Genomic DNA, 18,285 nt, shown 5'->3' on the forward strand with positions numbered 1-18,285 from the left:
CAGGGGCCGAGAAGCTCCGGGCACGTAAGTCCCACGGGGGGTCTCAGCTGCGGCTCCGGAAGACAGGGGTGTGTGTCCCCCCGTCGCCCCCCGCCCGCGGCCCCGGGGCCACCCGCGGGCCCGGGACGGACGCGCCCTGCGCAGGGGCTCGGCCCGGCGGTCCCCGCTGGCCCGCGCGTCCGGCCCGGGGAGTGGGCGGGACGCGACGGGCCCCGACCCCGTGAAGTCCCGGGACTCTGGCTCTGACGCACAGGAAAGCTCCCGTGGGAGGGGACATGCAAATGCCGCCGCGACCATGGCGTCAGCGGCTCCGTCCCGGGGACGGTGAGGGCGACTCCGACTCGGGGCCGGACGCCGACGGGACGGCCGCGGAGCCAGGTAAGGGGCGGCCCCGGCCTGGCGTCGCTTCCCCGGCCGCGGGCCGGACGCGCTGTGCGGGCGGCGGGGCCGCGCCGGGACGGTCGCTGCGCCCTGGGTGGCTGCGCGCGGCGGGTCCTCCGCGGCCCCGGGGCACGAGGTCACGGACGCCCCGGCGCAGGCGGCGCAGGTGTCGGGGACGCTCGGCGCTCAGCCCCGGATCCGCGCGGCGGGAGGGACGCCGGTGGCGATGCGGACGCGTGTCCCCGGGAAGGGACCCCCGCGTCTCAGGCGGTTCCTCGGAGCCGCGGGCCGGGCAGCGGACGGGGCGCCTGGGTCCGGGGAACCCCGGAGCTGGGGCGGCCGGTGGCTGCGGCTTGGATGAGGAGGAGGGACACCGAGGGCATGTCCTCTCCTGTGCAAGTCACAGAGCCCGCGCGGCCCTGTCAGCTCCCAGACGGCAGGACAAAATGCCCCTTTACCTAGGGCCGGACGTTCAAAGACGACAGACGGGCACCCGGTGTCCAGAGACACGCGCTGTCGTCTTCCTGCGGTGGGAGAAGTGGCCCCGGACAGCGGGCCCCGCAGAGCGCAAGGAAGGGAGAGGAAGGACTAAAGGCCTTTCTAGAGGCTTCAGCAGAGAGGAGGGCCCTGGGCCGCGCCTTATCCTCCCCGCCTTCAGCCTCAGGTTCCGCTCTCTGGGAGGTGGACCCAGGTCCGGCCAGTCATGAGCCGAACTCTGGGACAGGTTCCGTCCAGTTACTTCTCAGTGGAAAAACAGATTTTCATCCGAATCACAGCAAGGATTTAAGAAAAATAGCGATAATGATTGTAATGGTGTTTTCAGCTCATGTGCTCTCACCGGTATGGAGAACAAGTGGACAGGGGTACGGCAGGACAATGTCACAGTAGCATGGGAACAAATGGTCCAATTCTGTGTGACCTGCAAGTACAGGCAGAGACCCATGGAGACAGGTGGATGCAGATGTCCAGCATCTGCGAAGACAGCTGGGTCTGGTTTCGGGAGACCTCAGATGGGTCCTTAGGAGCGATGCATCTTGGGTACGAGTCATTTTGCTTGTCCCTCGGATTTTTTCTCATTTTTAAACTTGGAATAAAACTAACTCTCCGCCTGCCCTACGCACAGCCACATCAGAATTGCCCCTCATTTAACAAGCACTTGCTGAGAGAGACACAATATGCCGAGAATGCGGCGCGTAACAGGTCTTCAAGATACAAAGTGAAATGAAAATAAAACTTTCTTTTCCCGGTTTCTTTCTTTTAACAAAACGTTCCTCTATAGATTTAGATCACGGAGACTGTGCCCCAGAGTGGTTCCATTTGAAACCTGAGGATGTGAACTACATGAAATCAGTTATCATGCCCTTCTGTAGGCAAAGGGAAATCTTAACTTACCTACAAGACAGGCCGAGATATTTTGGTGATTCATCATGTAAAAGTTTTGTTCTTTTATCTAAAATTGGTGATAAAACTATCAGAACTTTGACTTTGGAAAAAGTAAAATACTCTAACTTCAAGATGTCGTATTCATCTCCCTGAGTTGGGAAATGTCTAAAGCTTCTAACTGGCGAGAGTAGGATAAGGTGGGGAAACACATACTTTTGTTTTTTTGTGAGTGCCTCTGCCAAACATGTACCTAGTGTGGTTTCCTCCTCAGTTAACCTGAGGGTTTAACCACCGTCAGTCATACACCAGAGACTAATTAAAAGTCGACCGTAAAAGCTCTGCCCAATCATAGTGGATCATCACACGGAGAAACAGAAATGTGTATGGATTCGGAGAGATTTCAAGCTGAAAGAATTAGAGCCCACAGAAATGCATACATGAAACTCTTCATAACTAAGACCAAACTTGACTGGAGGTCTAGGCTTATAAGTACGACTCAGGAAGCCAGACAACTCTGAAATAGAGAAAAAACGATGGGCAGTTGGATGGATGAGGTGCTCCTCACACAGAAAGTCTACTGAGGGTCTGAGAAGGCACAGTTTGCCTTCAGGCTGCTCAAAGTCAAGACTGCAGAGGGAACAAGGGGTAAGAAAGGAGTTTGTTGAGGACACAGATTTGTGCGACAGATCGGAGGTGTTGGGGGGATGAACGCTTTCTGGAGAAAGTTCTGGAGTTCCTGTTAGAGCAAAGCAGGACATGCTTTGGGGATAGAGAACTTTTTTCCCCTTGATTAGTTATGACTTAGGAAAAAGCTGAGGATGCTTCATCTTTGGGTTGAAAACTTCTTCTCTTTACTGTTTTCTTATATAAGGTGACTACAAAAGAAATTTTTTTTAGTTACTTAACTAATGGACAACTCTGTCTTTGTGTGAAACCTAAGGGAGGGGTGCCTGGGTGGCTTAGTCAGTCAAGCGTCTGCCTCAGGCTCAGCTAATGATCCCAGGTTCCTGGGATCAAACCCCACATCTGGCTCCCTGCTCAGTGGGGAGTCTGGTTCTCTCTCTCCCTCTGCCTCTCCCCTGCTTGGGCTCACTCTTGCCCTCTCTCTCTCTCTCTCTCTCCCCCCCTCACTCTCTGTCAAATAAATAAAATCTTCCAAAAAAAATCTATGGGAGAAAAACATGTACCACCGTTATTTACATTATTTTTAAACTCTAATTCTACCTCTTCATTTATAGCATGTCTCAGTGGAATCAAGTCCAGCAATTAGAAATCAAATTTTTGGAGCAAGTAGATCAATTCTATGATGACAACTTTCCTATGGAAATTCGACATCTGTTGGCTCAATGGATTGAAAATCAAGACTGGTAGGATCAAGCATTATTGTATTTTCTCTAGAGGTTGATGTATAAATGCTTTATGCTCTCTCTTTGTGAATTCATTCTTTCATCTGCTTTTGACTCCGGAGATGCGTTCTTTCAGATAAAGAATTTTCTTCAATCATTTGGAAAACTTCCTCAAAAGAAGAGAATCATTGTTCTTTCTGGTTTCATCTGTTATAGATGAAAACTAAATGCTTCTAGGGCTTTGGTTTTTTGGTAAGCCCAAATCCCAGTAATTTCTAAATATTAAAAAGCCATGAGGTGTCTGGGTGGCTCAGTGGGTTAAGCCTCTGCCTTTGGCTCAGGTCATGGTCTCAGGGTCCTGGGATCAAGCCCCGCATCGGGCTCTCTGCTCGGCAGGGAGCCTGCTTCCCCCTCTCTCTCTGCCTGCCTCTCTGCCTATTTGTGATCTCTATCAAATAAATAAATAAAATCTTTTTTAAAAAAAAGCCACAGAATGAACCTATTGTTTATCTCAATTTCCAATTTACAGTCTCAATGTAAATATTTTTTCTTACTATATTTTAAAATCATTCTTTAAAGCTCTGTTTATCTTGTACAATTAATTTTTTTGTTTTGAATAGTCCTCTCTCCTACTGTGATAAAATATACATAACATAACATTTACCATTTTAACCATTTGTTATAAAGTATGTACAGTTTGGGGGCATCATGCACATTTCCCTTGCTGTGCAACCATCACCACCGTCTGTGTCCAGAACTTTTTCACCTCCTCAAACTGAAACTCTGCCCTCATTAGCCAAGAGCTCTTCACTCTTTCTACCCCAGGCCTGGCAACCACCATCCTCTTCTCTGTCTCTCTGCCTGTAACTACTCCAGGCACTTCACGTCAATGTAATCACACAATATGTGTGCTTCTGTGGCTGAAGTATTTCACTTACCATGTTTTTTCAAGATTCATTCATGTGGCATGAATCAGAATTTCCTTCTCTTTTTAAGGCCGAATGATATTCTATTATAGATGTGCCACATTTTGTTTATTCATCTGCCAATTAACATTGGAATCGTTCCTACCTTGTGGCTATTGTGAATAAAGCTAGTATGAACGCTGACATACAAATATCCGTTCAAGGCCTTGCCTTTAATTCTTTCGAGGATCTACCGAGAAGGGGAATTGTTGTGTGTAATTTTCTGCTTATATTTTGAAAAATCTCCGTCCTGTTTTCTACAGTGGCTGTGGAAGGGGTCCCAGTCTCTCCACACCCTCACCAACACTTGTCGTGTAGGGTTTTCAGTAAAAGCCATTTGAAGGGGTGTGAAGTGGTAGCTCACATTTTGACTTGCATGTCCCCAATGATCAGTGATGTTGAGTCTACTTTGATGTGTACAATTTAATTTGTAAAAGCCTTTAAATGCTTGTCACTGTGGAATAGATAGATCTCTTTTAAAATTTGTATGGTAAAACAGTAGACGTTTTACCAGGTTGTTTCCTGCTGTGCAATAACACTTTTGCTTTTTAGGGAGGCGGCTTCCAACAATGAAACCATGGCAACAATTCTTCTTCAAAACTTGCTAATACAACTGGATGAACAGTTAGGTCGCGTTTCCAAAGAGAAAAACCTGCTCTTGATACACAATCTGAAAAGAATTAGGAAAGTTCTGCAGGTGAGAATGCATTCTATTTTTTCAAAAATGTTTTGATTTATGTGTCTTGAACTCAGCTAAAAAATCAAATATGTACCCTTATATTATTTTCAGTTCAGATTTAAGAGGGAAAATGTGAATTCTCTTATCATTTTATGCTCCATTTTATCTTATTAATTCATGTTTGTTTTTCATGAAATTTTGAACCGAAATACACTGTACATGGGAGGAACGGGAGGACATGTGTGATTTTCTTGTGACCGTTGACTAGTTATGTTCAAATCTGACAATGCTGGAACAAGGATTTCAAAGATTATATGTTCACAGCTCGTCCTCTCTTGCCTTTCTCTCTCAAGTAACAACTTAGTTGGTATCGTCCCATCTTAGACGGAGGCCTCACTGTTGTATGTATCCTTCCGGATTTGGGTCACATCTTACCTCCTCCAAAAGATTCCTGGGTACTCTCTGGCCCCTAGCTCTAGGTCTCCCGCCTCTAGCTCTCCAAAAGTTCGCCCAGGCAAAGCTCTTTCGTCTGCGGTCTGTGTTCTCGCAACATCTGCAACACATCTGTACCATGGCACTTAGTATAGCCTTTATGGGTAGAACTTCTATGTGTTTGTCTTCTCCCCCAAACTGGGGACTTTAATATTCAGCTTTGAATTCCCAGAGCCCACCACAAGACTGGATATGTAGGAGAATGTAATATTCATTGATCACAGGGATGAATGAATGAATGGGAGTGGAACAAGGATCTAGAGAATTAAGGGCAGCCTGATACTGAGTTAAACTCAGAGGCGCTAACATGCATACTGAAGCTGAACGTGAATTGCTGTGTTATTTCCTGAGTGTCTCTCCAGTGTATTAGACAACATGAAAAGTGCATGTGCCATCTCTCAGTGAGGCATTCTTAAAACCCCAAAGTTATAATGAACACATTTTTAGAAAGTTTTACCTAGACTATCACAGAAGTGTGCTGGAAGTTACTAGCATTTGTGGGAGGGAAATATATGTTGTTTTTCCTACTGTATGAATTGCACTGAGCTGTCTTTGCCCTTGTTGTAATCCCCTACAGATTTACAAAACACGTGGCCCAGGTAGGAGGATAGCTTGTTGCCAACAAAAGAGGATTTTTCACAGCATAAAGCAAGCAGTCTCTTACAGAGATAAGACATTTAACCTTGGCTTCATTAGCTTAGGGCTCCGATCAATAAACTTAAAAAAAAAAAAAAAAAAACAACGGTGGGCCGTTGCTCCTCACAAGTCAAATGTGAGTAAGTCCCTGCCTGTTCGAGGGCCCGTGACTAAGAATGGTTGTTACAGTTTTACCTGGCTGAAAAAGAATAAAAATAAAATAAATCAGTTTGTGACATGAAAATTTCACGAAATTCAAATTTTTGTATTTTAGCGGAATGCAGCCACGCCCCTTCATTTACATATTGACTCGGGCTGCTTTTGCGCTTTAGTGGCAGAGATTGGCCCCCAAAGCCTAAAATAAAAATGTGTGTATGTGTATCGTGTGTGTGTTTGTGTGTGTGTGTGTGTATGTGTGTATTGTGTGTTGTGTGTGTGTGCATATCAGTCATAGTTATCTGGCCTAGAAGCAAAGGTCCTAAGGTCACTTGGCTGGAGGGACACAGATGGGTAAAATGAATGACGCATGGTATCTGGAAATTCTGAAGTTTAAAATTCTCAAAATGTGACCTTGGGCAATTACTTAATCTTTCTCAATGCTCACATCTTCTCGTGTAAGTGGGAATGAATCTTATTTATTTTTTGGGATTCTAAGGAAGGCTGGAGTTTTTATTCTGGAAAAAAAAAATAGTAGGCTTCCAATAAATGGTTTTTGTTGTTGATGGGTAAAAGAAAAGGATTTTCTTAGGTGAAATCAAGGGTAAACTTACAGCCCATTTTGGTTGGGGGGGTTGGAGATAAGATTTTGAGGGAGTTCAAGAACGTGCAGTAACTTTCATTCACATTTTGGCTCAAGCGAAAGCTCTTCTGTGTTTGTCACTGGCTCTCCAGCATCTTATCTCTGTAGACCCTTCCCAACAAACTGCCCCAAGCTCCTCGACATCCTTGCCCCAGAAGAATAGACCTCCTAGTCCCAAACTACCAAATTCACTCTTCAAAGGCTCTGAGCCTCTCTCCATGGCTAAGGATGCAATGCCATCCCTCTCACGCCAGCCCAGCTCCCAGTCTTTCCTGGAGGACCTGTGGATGTCCCAGTGCCTCAAGGAAATCTTCACCCTCCTTCACGGAGCGTGGGTTGCAAGATAACCAGCATCTCCTTTGTGCTGGATATATCTAAGCAGGTCATGGGCTCTTTGAAGTGAAAGCCTGACCTCCTTTTTTGACCTCCTACTCCCTCCGGTACCCACTGTGGTTCTCCTGCCAACGAGGAACTCAAAAAAACAGTTTGGTTGCTTAAGATATTTTGAACTGACCGAAGAGTTGCTCTTTCCTTCATTTTGTAAGCTATGTTTCTCGGGTATTTGTATTAATTCAGAATACAATAAAAAATAGTAATAGAGAACATTGTCAACCATGGTTGTAGACCTAAACAAACCTGCATTTTATGTTTCTTTTTAATATATCATATTCCCACTATTGTTTATTTTGTTTTTTTAATGTCTTTTTGATAAAACAACATCTCCCGCTTCCCCAAGAATTAAAAGAGAAAAAAACCTCCTATCAAAAGACTGTTGACACTGTGCTTGTCTGGTTTGAACGTTTCCATCCTCTGAGATTTTAAGTGCAATCCGTGTTAACTATTACAGCACAGAAGAGCAAACAATAAAGTTCCAGGAGAATTAAACCAGCGTAAAGCAGATTTGTTTTAGTTCTTTACAGAGCAGCTGAGGTCTTCAGTTTCAACATCCAGTTGAACACTGATGTCCAGCTCACCTTTGCCCCTTTAAGGGGAGGCAGGGTCAGGTCAAGGCCAGGAGAAAGGACTGCTTCAGGCTGAATCCTGACTCCCGGAAGCACTTGCCCTACAGCCCAGGGCAAGATGTGTACACTCTCTTGCCTCAGTTTCCTCAGCAGTGGGAGGAGAATCACACTCGTCTATTACCCAAGGGGTGTTAGAAGCATTAAAAAATTCTAAAGAATGTGGTAAGCTTAGGATTTACTAAAAAGAAACACCTGCCCTAGATATTGCAAGAATGCTATGCCTTATTCTTGGGCTTTTTTTTTTTTCTTTTTTAAACCAATAGACTATTTTTCTTTTTTTTAAAGATTCTTTTTTTTTGGATAGAGAGAGACACAGAGAGGGAGGAAACACAAGTAGGGAGAGTGGGAGAGGGAGAAGCAGGCTTCCTGCCGAGCAGGGAGCCCGATGTGGGGCTCATTCCCAGGACCCTGGGATCATGACCTGAGCTGAAGGCAGATGCTTACCGACTGAGCCACCCAGGTGCCCCTAAACCAATAGACTATTTTTTTAGAGCAGTTTTGGATTTATAGAAAAGTTGAGCAAAGGTACAGAAAGTTTCCTTATACTCCCACTCTACGTGCCTCTCCCCAGTGTCCCCTATTAGAAACATCTTGCATTACTGTAGTACATCTGTTACAATTGATGAACCTGTTGTGATTCATTATTATTAACTTATTACATGAAGGCTTTCTCTTGGTGCTGTCCACTTCTATGGGTTTTGACAAATGCATGATGTCATATATCCACCATTTCAGGTTTACTGCCCTAAAATCTCCTCTGCTCTACTAGTTCATCCTTCTCTTCCTTACCCCAAACTCCTGGCAACCACAGATCTTTTTAGTTTTTCTCTATTCTGCTTTTTCCAGACTGTCATATAGTTGGAACCATACAGTCTAGAGACTTTTCAGATTGGCCTTTTTCACTTAATAATATGCTTTTAAGCATGTCTCTTTGTAACTTGAGATTTGTAACTTGTAACTTATTATCACTTATTAACTTATAACTTATTAACTTATTATCACTGAACAATATTCTCCTGTATGTATGTACTATAGTTTGTTGATCCATTTTTAGCAATCATGAATAAAACTGATATTAACATTCATGTGCAGATTTTTGGATGGGCATGAGTTTTCAACCCATTTGGGTAAATACCTAGGGGCTTGATTGCTAGATCTTTGTTTTGGGGCTTTCTATCACAAGACTCCTCCTTATTCATCTTCCTCACTGTATCGTTCCCTGCTGAGGCTGCTGTAAATACAATTGATTAGGTGGATTTGAAATAAGAGACATTTACTTCTCACAGTTCTGGAGGCAAGGAAGTTCAAGGTGCTGGCGGGATTCGGTGTCTGATTCAGCTTTCTGGTTCAGAGACAGCTGTCTTTTCACAGGGCCTCATGGGGCACAGTGGGGAGGCAACTCTCTAGGTTATCTTCTGTAAAGATGTTAATCCCATTCATGAGGGCTCTACCCTTTTGACTTAATCACCTCCCAGAGGTTTCACCTCCTAATAGCATCACATTAGGGGTTAGGACTTCAACATATGAATTAAGGAGACACAAATATGCAGTTTATAAGAACTTTCTCCTTTCTCCCTCAGAATGACATTTAAAAAATTAAAATGGGGGCACCTGGGTGGCTCAGCTGGTTAAGCGTCTGACTCTTGATTTTGGTTCAGGTCATGATCTCAGGGTCATGGGCTTGAGCCCTGTGTTGTGGAGCCTGCTTAAAATTTTCTCTCTTCTCTCTCTGTTCCTCCCTCCCCTTGTATGTATGTGGGCACTCTCTCTAAAAAAAAAAATAAGAAGAAGAATTAAAACGGCACATATTCATAATAAAAAATTAAAGTAATACAGAAAAAAAAGGCAAAGACCATATGAGATAATCCAAAATCTACTGCCTACATATAACAACATTAATATTTGGTGAGTGTCATTCCAGATATCTATACATACATATGCAAATAGAAGACTGGCTGTTGACACTTCATACTCAGTGGTTACCAGAATCTTAGAGTTTCCCGTGCCCCCTCTCCAACTCCACTCTGCTTTCTTCCCATCCAGAGTAACCACTAATCTAATTTTTGCATTTATCCATCTCTTCCTTTTTGTTATAGTTTTACCACATATGTGGTATCCTTAGTAAACATGGTGTATACATTTGCAAGTTACTGAATCTTACATAAATGGGATTAAAGTATATTTATTCTTGATAATTTTCTTTCACTTAATCTTGTTCCTAATATTGATCCGGGTTGGTGTGTACAGCTGCAGTTTATTCATTTTCATTGCTATATAGTATTCCATTGTGTGAAGATATCATGACTTATCCATTGTACTGTCAATGTGCATGTGGGTTACTTCTAGTATTCATTCACTATTTCAAACAATGTTGGACTGATGTTGGAATGAACGTTCTTGTGTGTGCTGCGTGGTGCATGAAACATGCATGAAATTCTCTAGGATCAATACCTAAGAGTGGAATTGCTGAATCATGGAGTATGTACATCTCTACTTGCACTAGGTAATGCCAAGATTGTTTTCCAAAATGGTGATACCAGTTTACACTCTCCTATTTGGGTAAGAGCCCTGGCTCCATATCTTTGTACATACTTGTAGTGGTCATATATCACATACCAATCTGGGGGTGTATCTGTCTTACTTCTTCAGTTTAATTTTTTCTTCTTTTTCTAACTACTTTATTCAAGTGCTTTATTTATTTTGAGCCTTTCTCTTTTTTTCTTATAAATGAATTTATATACTTTTGAGAAGTACTTTATGTACTTTAATATGTAGTCTTTTTACTGTTCATTTTGAAATAGTCCATAATTTCAGTATTGACTTTTAATTTCTAGATAAATTTAAAAACTTCAAACAAAAATGCATAGAAATGCCAGATAAAATAGAACAGACTTTTAATTGCATATGTAAGCACATCACATTAGAAGAAATTATAGAACCAAAAAAAATTTTTTTAACTGCAAGTAGGAGCTGCACTGGGGACTGTCATACATTCTTGGATTCTAGAAATACAGATCTCAAGCATGAAGGACACCAGAAGGAAAGAAAAGATCCCAAAAGTAACAAGAGAGAATAAATTTATTACCTACACAGAAATGAGAGGGAAACAAAGCCAAATTTAAAACAGAAACGAGAGAAGAGTAGAATAAATTTCTTCACAGAGCTGGCATAAAATATTCCTCAACTTAAAATTCTATACCCAGCTAAACTATTATGCAAAATTGAAAATTCACCACATAGATGCTACTGAAGGAAATTGAACACAGATGTTATGCATGCATGGTAAAATTTCAAAAGTACCACTACAAGTGAAAATAGAGTACAGAAGAAATTAAAAGAATAAAAACAATTAGAATCTGTAAAAAAAAATTGAAAGCATGAAAACGAGGTATCAGAAAAAAATCCAAATAATGTCTACTAAGTGGACAAAACTCAACAGTTATTAGACAAATTGTGGATTACATCTAAAATATGAAATAACAAGAGATGATGGATCAAAGAGGTCTGTGAGAGCTGTCTTGTAGAGAAGCTTGGGGGAGCCTTGGTAAGGAATCCAAATCTTATTCTGAGTGTAACGGGAAGCCATTGACAGGTTTGAGCAGGGGTATAACATCAACTTCTCTCTGATTTAAAAAGCTCACTCCAGGGGCACCTGGGTGGCTCAGTGGGTTGGGCCCTCTGCCTTTGGCTTGGGTCATGATCCTGGGGTCCTGGAATCAAGCCCCACATTGGGCGCTCTGCTTGGCAGGGAGCCTGCTTCTCCCTCTCTCTCTGCCTGCCTCTCTGCCTACTTCTGCCTACTTGTGATTTCTCTCTCTGTCAAATAAATAAATAAATATTTACTGTATCGAGGGGAGTATGGATGCAAGACAATGTTGGTGAACCAAATTTTAAAAACCCAATTTAAAATATCCTTCTTCAATCCACTTACTGTTTTTCATCTTGAAATGTGTGGTGTGGTGTGGTTTTCTTTTGTTATACCATTTTCCAAGTGGTACATTAATTCATCTATTCATTTTCATACTTTTTGTGTCACTTTGTGCTGGGCTTGTCGTTTATAAATATTATATAGCAATCTTATTATTCGGTCAGCAAATATTGAATAAGTCCTTGCTCTGTTACTGGTCACATTTTAAGCACTAGTGATGTTATTGGAGGAAGTCATGAAGCTTACAGTCTAAACAATTCACACCTCCTATGTTCTGGTTTTTAACTTAGAGGAACTTCTGTGGCCATTCCTCAAAACTAGTGTTTGGGAAGTAAGGGGAAGCAGGCATCAGCAAGCTTGTCTGATAATAGAAAAAAATTCTCCATCAATTAGAAGGCTGTGTTCAGGGTTTTGGCGTTAACTCTGTGGTTAACAATCCCACAACCCACGAGGCATTTTTCACCGACCAGGGTAACTATTCTGTTAATAAGTGTTTTAGGCCCCGCGGGTGAGGGGGCGCTTGCAAGTGTAGCCACATCTCACAACTTCTGCTCTCTGCTTCGCCATGGCCTCTTCCTCAAAGAAGAAACTCGTTTGGGTTTGCCTGAGCAAAAATATGGGCTAGAGCTGAAAGCTCCTCGAAAGTTGAGAGGATGGTGAGCTCCTTCTCACCCAGGCTGCAAAAATCCTATAGTTGGCCCCGAGTATCAGGTGAAGTGAGATTTTTGACATGACAAGGTAGAGGATTAGAAAAGTTTTTGCAGTAGGAAGAGAGGGGGAAAAAAACTGCTTTAATTGCTGATCTGCTCTGTATTTGCCAGATCTTACCTTCTCACTCCTGCTACTTTCTCAGTTCACTCCTCTTCCTTCCCCTCTGTATACCACATGTAAAGAGACGTGAAGGGGTGACCTCAACCTCTGACCTGAAAACAACCCGGTGTCGCCAGTTGGTGTTAACTCTGAAAGAGCTGAGTGGAGGGTTCAACCATGCACGTCATCTGCTGCCCATGGCGGGAGCCAGTTTGGCATTCACTCACAGTTCTTTCCCCAAGCCCCCTGGACACACACCCAGCTCTGTTTTCATCTGAGCTGATGACCATGTGCCAGTGTTACAATGCTTCTATCTCAGAAACTTGGAGACCTGCAGATTGTGCTGTTGAAGATGGAGAGGGAATTATTTGTCGAGGTTTTGTTGGTTGCGGAAGTTGAAATAGACAACAGAAGGTGGATGGTGTGCGTTGCCATCCCTTGTCCCTTGAGGTTGACACTAAAATGGAATCCAGCATGATCAACCCAAGATCCCACCCACTGAAAGTCCATTCATGAATCCTTTTGTGTGTGTTCCTCCAAGCCTTTCTCTTCTCTTATCCAAGGCTGCCCGGATTGGTCTCCCTCCTTACTGTCTTCTCTACCAGTTTATTACTTGAGTCCATAGTGATTCGTCCTTTCTCTGAATTCTACTTCTCTTTGAAGTGTATTCCAGAGCTTCTTTATGTAATAATGACTTTGTGTCTAGTGCATATATGGGTTTGTTTTTTTTAATTCCGAATGACAATTTGGGTTTTTGAGAGTGAGGTTCATATAATTTGCTTTGGGGTATACTGTATCTATTCCATAGATGTTTGTTGACTGAATATTGGCTTTGTCTTATGAATTTTAACATCAGACTCTATTGATTGCTGAACATACAAGGTGAGGAGGGCATAGATGTTCAAAAAGCTTGCAGTTTAGAATGGAGACAAAAGTACAAATAAATATTTATAATGCAGTGGGGTAAGCACCATGAGAGAAGTATCTACAGTCATAATTGGCAAAGTTGGGAACATTTAAGCTGTTTCTAGAAGGATGATTCAGGACTGTGAAGAGAAGAGAAGGGAAGAAAGGGAATCATATATGGAGAAGGAAAAAAAAAACCCACGTAGGAACATGAGAGAATGCCTATTTTCAAACTAGCTAGACATTCAAAGCATTAAGAGGAGGTTATATGAGGGTCTTGAGAGCCATGCTGAGCTTTTTGGACTTCTGCAGTGGGGCGCAATCCAAGGTTTTTAAGCCAAAATGTGGCGTAAATATATGTTTTCACTGAAAACATATCCAGAGCTAGTTTTCTGTCTAGGATGACCTGCCCCTTATCTAATATAGGCAAAGAAATATTAGATAATTCTCCTAAGGTTGAAAGTATTTTCTTTTCTCATTCCTGCCCCTATATTTCCTTTCCTCAAATCATTTGAATGTAGAGAACTGAGCCAGAGACGGGAAACATTTTATTTTTCTTAAGACACAAACTAGCTGTCATGTGTCAAAGGTAAACAAAAACTAAACTATTTAGATGATGAGAGGTCAAGTCCAATGCTTGGTTTGGGAAACTGGAAGTCCACATAATCTTCCATGTCCAGGAGCTGACATGGGAACTCCACGTGGCTTGTGACTCCACTGGCCTGATGGACGATAGCAGTTTAGAGAGGAGCTGCCAATCCCAGAGTAAGCAGCCATGACCGGGAAGGAAAATGGATTCCTACAGCCTATAGTGTGATGACTAACCATGCCACTGGGAAAGTGGTAGAGACACAGATGTTAGCTGAGAAAGAGGATATGAGGATGTCTTGAGTCACATGTTGACTTTAATTATCCCATGGTTTGCTGGGAGTGTCGTGGTGGTTGTGAAGAAAAAAATTGGGCAGATATTCATTTTAAAAGTAGGAGAATTGTGTCATTCTGCCAACAGGTTTTGTGTTTTGCTTTGTTTTTTTAAGTTTTCTATTTTAGTTAGTTGTCCCTATCACATGAAGATGAATGCCCACAGGAAAGCTGTCTCTTCTGGTCTAAATCCATTGTGACCTGGAAGCTTTCCAAAAAGATACTTAACCAAAACCAAGACAGTTCATAAAACTTGCACTGCAAACATTTGCTTTTTGAAACACTTTTACGTACATTCTGCGGAAGATGGTGTAATAAACAAAAGCATGCAGATTGGGACAAAACAAATCCACTTATCAACAGTTAGACACCAATTGTCAGCTTGAAACCAATTCATGTTTGTATGTTAAGTTGTGGTTTGAGTAATGATCAAGTAGATATCTGAACTTAGTAGATAACTCATTTTAGTTCATAGACATCGAGTGATTGTCTTTAACTGATCCAAACCACCTCACAGGCATCCATTTTAACTTACCAATGAGATGTTCATAATTGGAAAAGAAGTTGGTTTTCACACTAAGCCACCACACACCGTCCAGGCTTCCATTACTGCCTTTTCCAGAGATGACTGAAAGACAAATGATTTGCCCAAATGATACCTATCTCTCCCTCTATTTTTTTCCCAAAAATGAGGATCCAAAGCCAAGTACTGGCACATGGTTGGTCTTCAGCACTCTCTTACCGTAATCTTCTGGTTGGCTACTTTCAACGAGAACATAGATCTTACTCTCAGCTGCTGAGTGGGCTCCTAAGTGTACCATGAAGAACTAACGTGGTACGGATAGCCAAGAAGTATGTTGGTGGCTAAAAAATGAGAAGAGTCTTTGTCTGGTTTCAAGAAAGTTCCTATTTTCTTTCATCTAATCTGTGATCTCCGCCTCAGTGGAAAGATATGGGAGTGAGAAACAGAAATAGTTGGCAGCCTTTCATACTTACCAGGTTCTTATAACTTGTCTCATATCTGTGGGGTTTACTTCGGGAAAAAAATTAATATCTCATTGGTTCTCTGTGGCTCAACACACCATCAATTCATCACATCATGTCCTTTAGATCCTTGTATTTCTTTCCCTGGACAATAAAAAGTCTTTCCAGAGAAAGAGGTAGAGATAGAGACACAGAGAGAGAGCGAGAGAGACTTGATGGGAACAATGTGGAGGATAGTGTGGGGGAGGTGGAGACAGGGGCATGGGGACATTTAGACATTATTGCAGCCAGTGAAACAGGCTGCTGGGCTGTGACAGAAAGAAAATGAGCTGGAGTTGTGAGGTCATTTGGCCAAAGAACTGACAGGTAATGAGTGAACAGATATGAAACAGATATGAAATAAGTGAGAAATAAGAGATGACTGGGGGTGTTAGTTTGGGTTATTATGTGGATACTGATGTGTAATGAAGATTGGGTTTGGGAAGGGATTTGGGAAAGCAAGATAAGTTTGGTCAATTCTAAGTGGATTGCAGTAGGAAGTTAATGGGAAGTGACTGGAAGTAATGCGTCTGCCTCCTTCACTGCCTCTTCCACAAGACTGAGAGCTACTTAAGCACATCTATCCTCTCATCTCTAGTGCAACACAGAGCCCAAGACATAGTAGGGCTCGGCGTCTCATTTAATAAATGAAGAGTTGAGCTGACGTTGAAAAATGACTATTGCCTATTGCAATGAGTATCCCTAACGAAATGTCACAAATGTCATGTCATTATTGGAAATGTAATTTAGAGCCCGTACGTGAAATTTAGATGGTAAGATTTTCTTGTTGAAATCAGCACTTTCTAAAAATACTTTATCTTAATTTTTCACATACTTTTAGGTTTATGTGGTTCATTTGTGAGTTTTTTCAAATTGCTACAAATCTCCAAAAAATTTTCCAATATATTTATAGAAAAAAATTCATGTAAGTGGGCCCATGCAGCTCAAACTCATGTTTTTCAAGGACCAATGATACATTTATTCGGGTCTTCCATGTTCTTCAATGCTGCTTTTAAGCTTCCCACAAAATTACAGCGTATCTTTCCCTAAATTTATCCCGGAGATATATGCACCCCTATGTTTATTGCAGCATTTTCTAAGTAGCCCAACTATGGAAGCAGCCCCAGTGTCCACTGATAGATGAATGAATAAAGAAGATGTGGCAAATATATAGAAATTATATAAATATGTGCTGTGTTTATATAATTTATATATAATAATTTATATTATATCTTATATGTTATATGTAACATATATAATATATAAATATAAATTTAATATATATACCATATACACTACATAAATTATGTATAAATATATACTATATACACACAATGAAATATTATGCAGCCATAAAAAAGAATGAAATCTTGCCATTTGCAACATGATACATGAAGCTAGAGAGTATAATGCTAAGCCAGATAAGCCAGTCAGAGAAAGAAAACCATATGATTTTCACTCGTATGTGGAATTTAAAAAACAAAACAAAAGGGAAACAAAGGGAAAGGCAGATCAGAAACACACTCTTAACTGTAGAGAACAAACAGATGGTTACCAGAGAGGAGGTGAGGGGGAGTGGATGAAATAGGTGAACGGGATTAGGAGGACACTTGCGGTGGGCACTGGGTGACGTATGGAACTGCTGAATCGCTACATTGTACACCTGACATGAACATAGCCCTGTATGTTAACTATCCTGGAATTTTTTAAAAAATCAGTAATGGGGGGCGCCTGGGTAGCTCAGTGGGTTAAAGCCTCTGCCTTCGGCTCAGGTCATGATCCCAGCGTCCTGGGATCGAGTCCCGCATCGGGCTCTCTGCTCGGCAGGGAGCCTGCTTCCTCCTCTCTCTCTGCCTGCCTCTCTGCCTATTTGTGATCTCTCTCTCTCTGTCAAATAAATAAGTAAAAATATTTTAAAACAAAACAAAACAAAACGAAATCAGTAATGGGGGTCAAAAGATAGAAACTTCCTACAAAATAAATGAATAAATGTGAATTCTTATAAATTAAGCCATGATAATGTAAAAAAAACTTTTTGCATTTTAGTGCTGTTTCGAGAGATATTTTTTCTATTATGTTTACGATATGGTTATTGCTTGTCAATAGGAATACTACTGATGTCTGAATACAGATCTTCCTGAACTCTCTTATTGATTCCAGCTTCATGCAGACTCTCTTTTATTTTCTCCAGACTATCATATCTGCAATAAGGAGAGATTTATTCTCTTCCAAGGTTCATGCTTATTTCTTTTTCTTCTCTTACCAATTAAGAATTCCATTACAATATTGAAGTGAAACAGTCAACAGGTGAAATGTTTTACTAAGGTAATGCTTGCTGTAGGTTTGTAATCTTAAGGAAATTCCCTTATAATCCTGGTTTACAGAGATTTTCAGAACTCTTGATGAATATCACATTTTATCCAGTGATTTTCCTGCATCTATTAAGATAATTACATACTTATCTCTTTTAATCTACACTTAATGTGTGTGACATAGATTTTGTTCTATTGAACCATTGTTCTGTTCCTGAGATAAACTCTTTGGTTTTTATATACTGTCAAATGACTTGTTAATATTTTATATAGGATTCACATCTAATTGCAAATACATCCTTTTTTTTTTTTCCCTGTCCTTGTCTGGTTTTGCTTTCAAGGTTACACTAACCTTATAAAAAGAGTTGGAAGTAGTACCTCTTTTGTTCTCCAAAGCCAAGTTACCAGATGGGATACAAAACACAACCTAGTTTTTTTCTTTATATATTGTAAGAAATGTAGATATATTTTAAATTATGTACATTTAAGGTGTACAGCCTGATGATTTGATATACCTGCACATAATGGAATGAAATTCTATGTCAAGCTAATTAATGTATCCTTTCCTTGCATAGTTAACATTTTTGCGTGTGTGACAAGAGCACCTGAAATCTACTCTCTTAGTATATTTCCAATATTCAGTACAGTATTATTAGCTACAGTCCTCCTGCCGCACATTAGA

General features: G+C 41.5%; 1 protein-coding gene across 1 annotated transcript in view; it reads left to right on the forward strand.

Moving 5' to 3' along the window:
- Positions 1-277: 277 nt before the first annotated feature.
- Positions 278-18,285, forward strand: part of STAT4 (signal transducer and activator of transcription 4) — a 92,378-nt gene continuing 74,370 nt past the window's right edge. The window contains exons 1-3 of the mRNA XM_080799159.1: positions 278-378; positions 3,003-3,131; positions 4,628-4,772. Coding sequence (XP_080655285.1) covers positions 3,004-3,131; positions 4,628-4,772 — 273 coding nt within the window. The 5' untranslated portion in view covers positions 278-378; position 3,003. The remainder of the gene's footprint in view (positions 379-3,002; positions 3,132-4,627; positions 4,773-18,285) is intronic.

This window comes from Martes martes (assembly GCF_963455335.1).
Source record: "Martes martes genome assembly, chromosome: 3".
Taxonomy (NCBI): Eukaryota; Metazoa; Chordata; class Mammalia; order Carnivora; family Mustelidae; genus Martes; species Martes martes.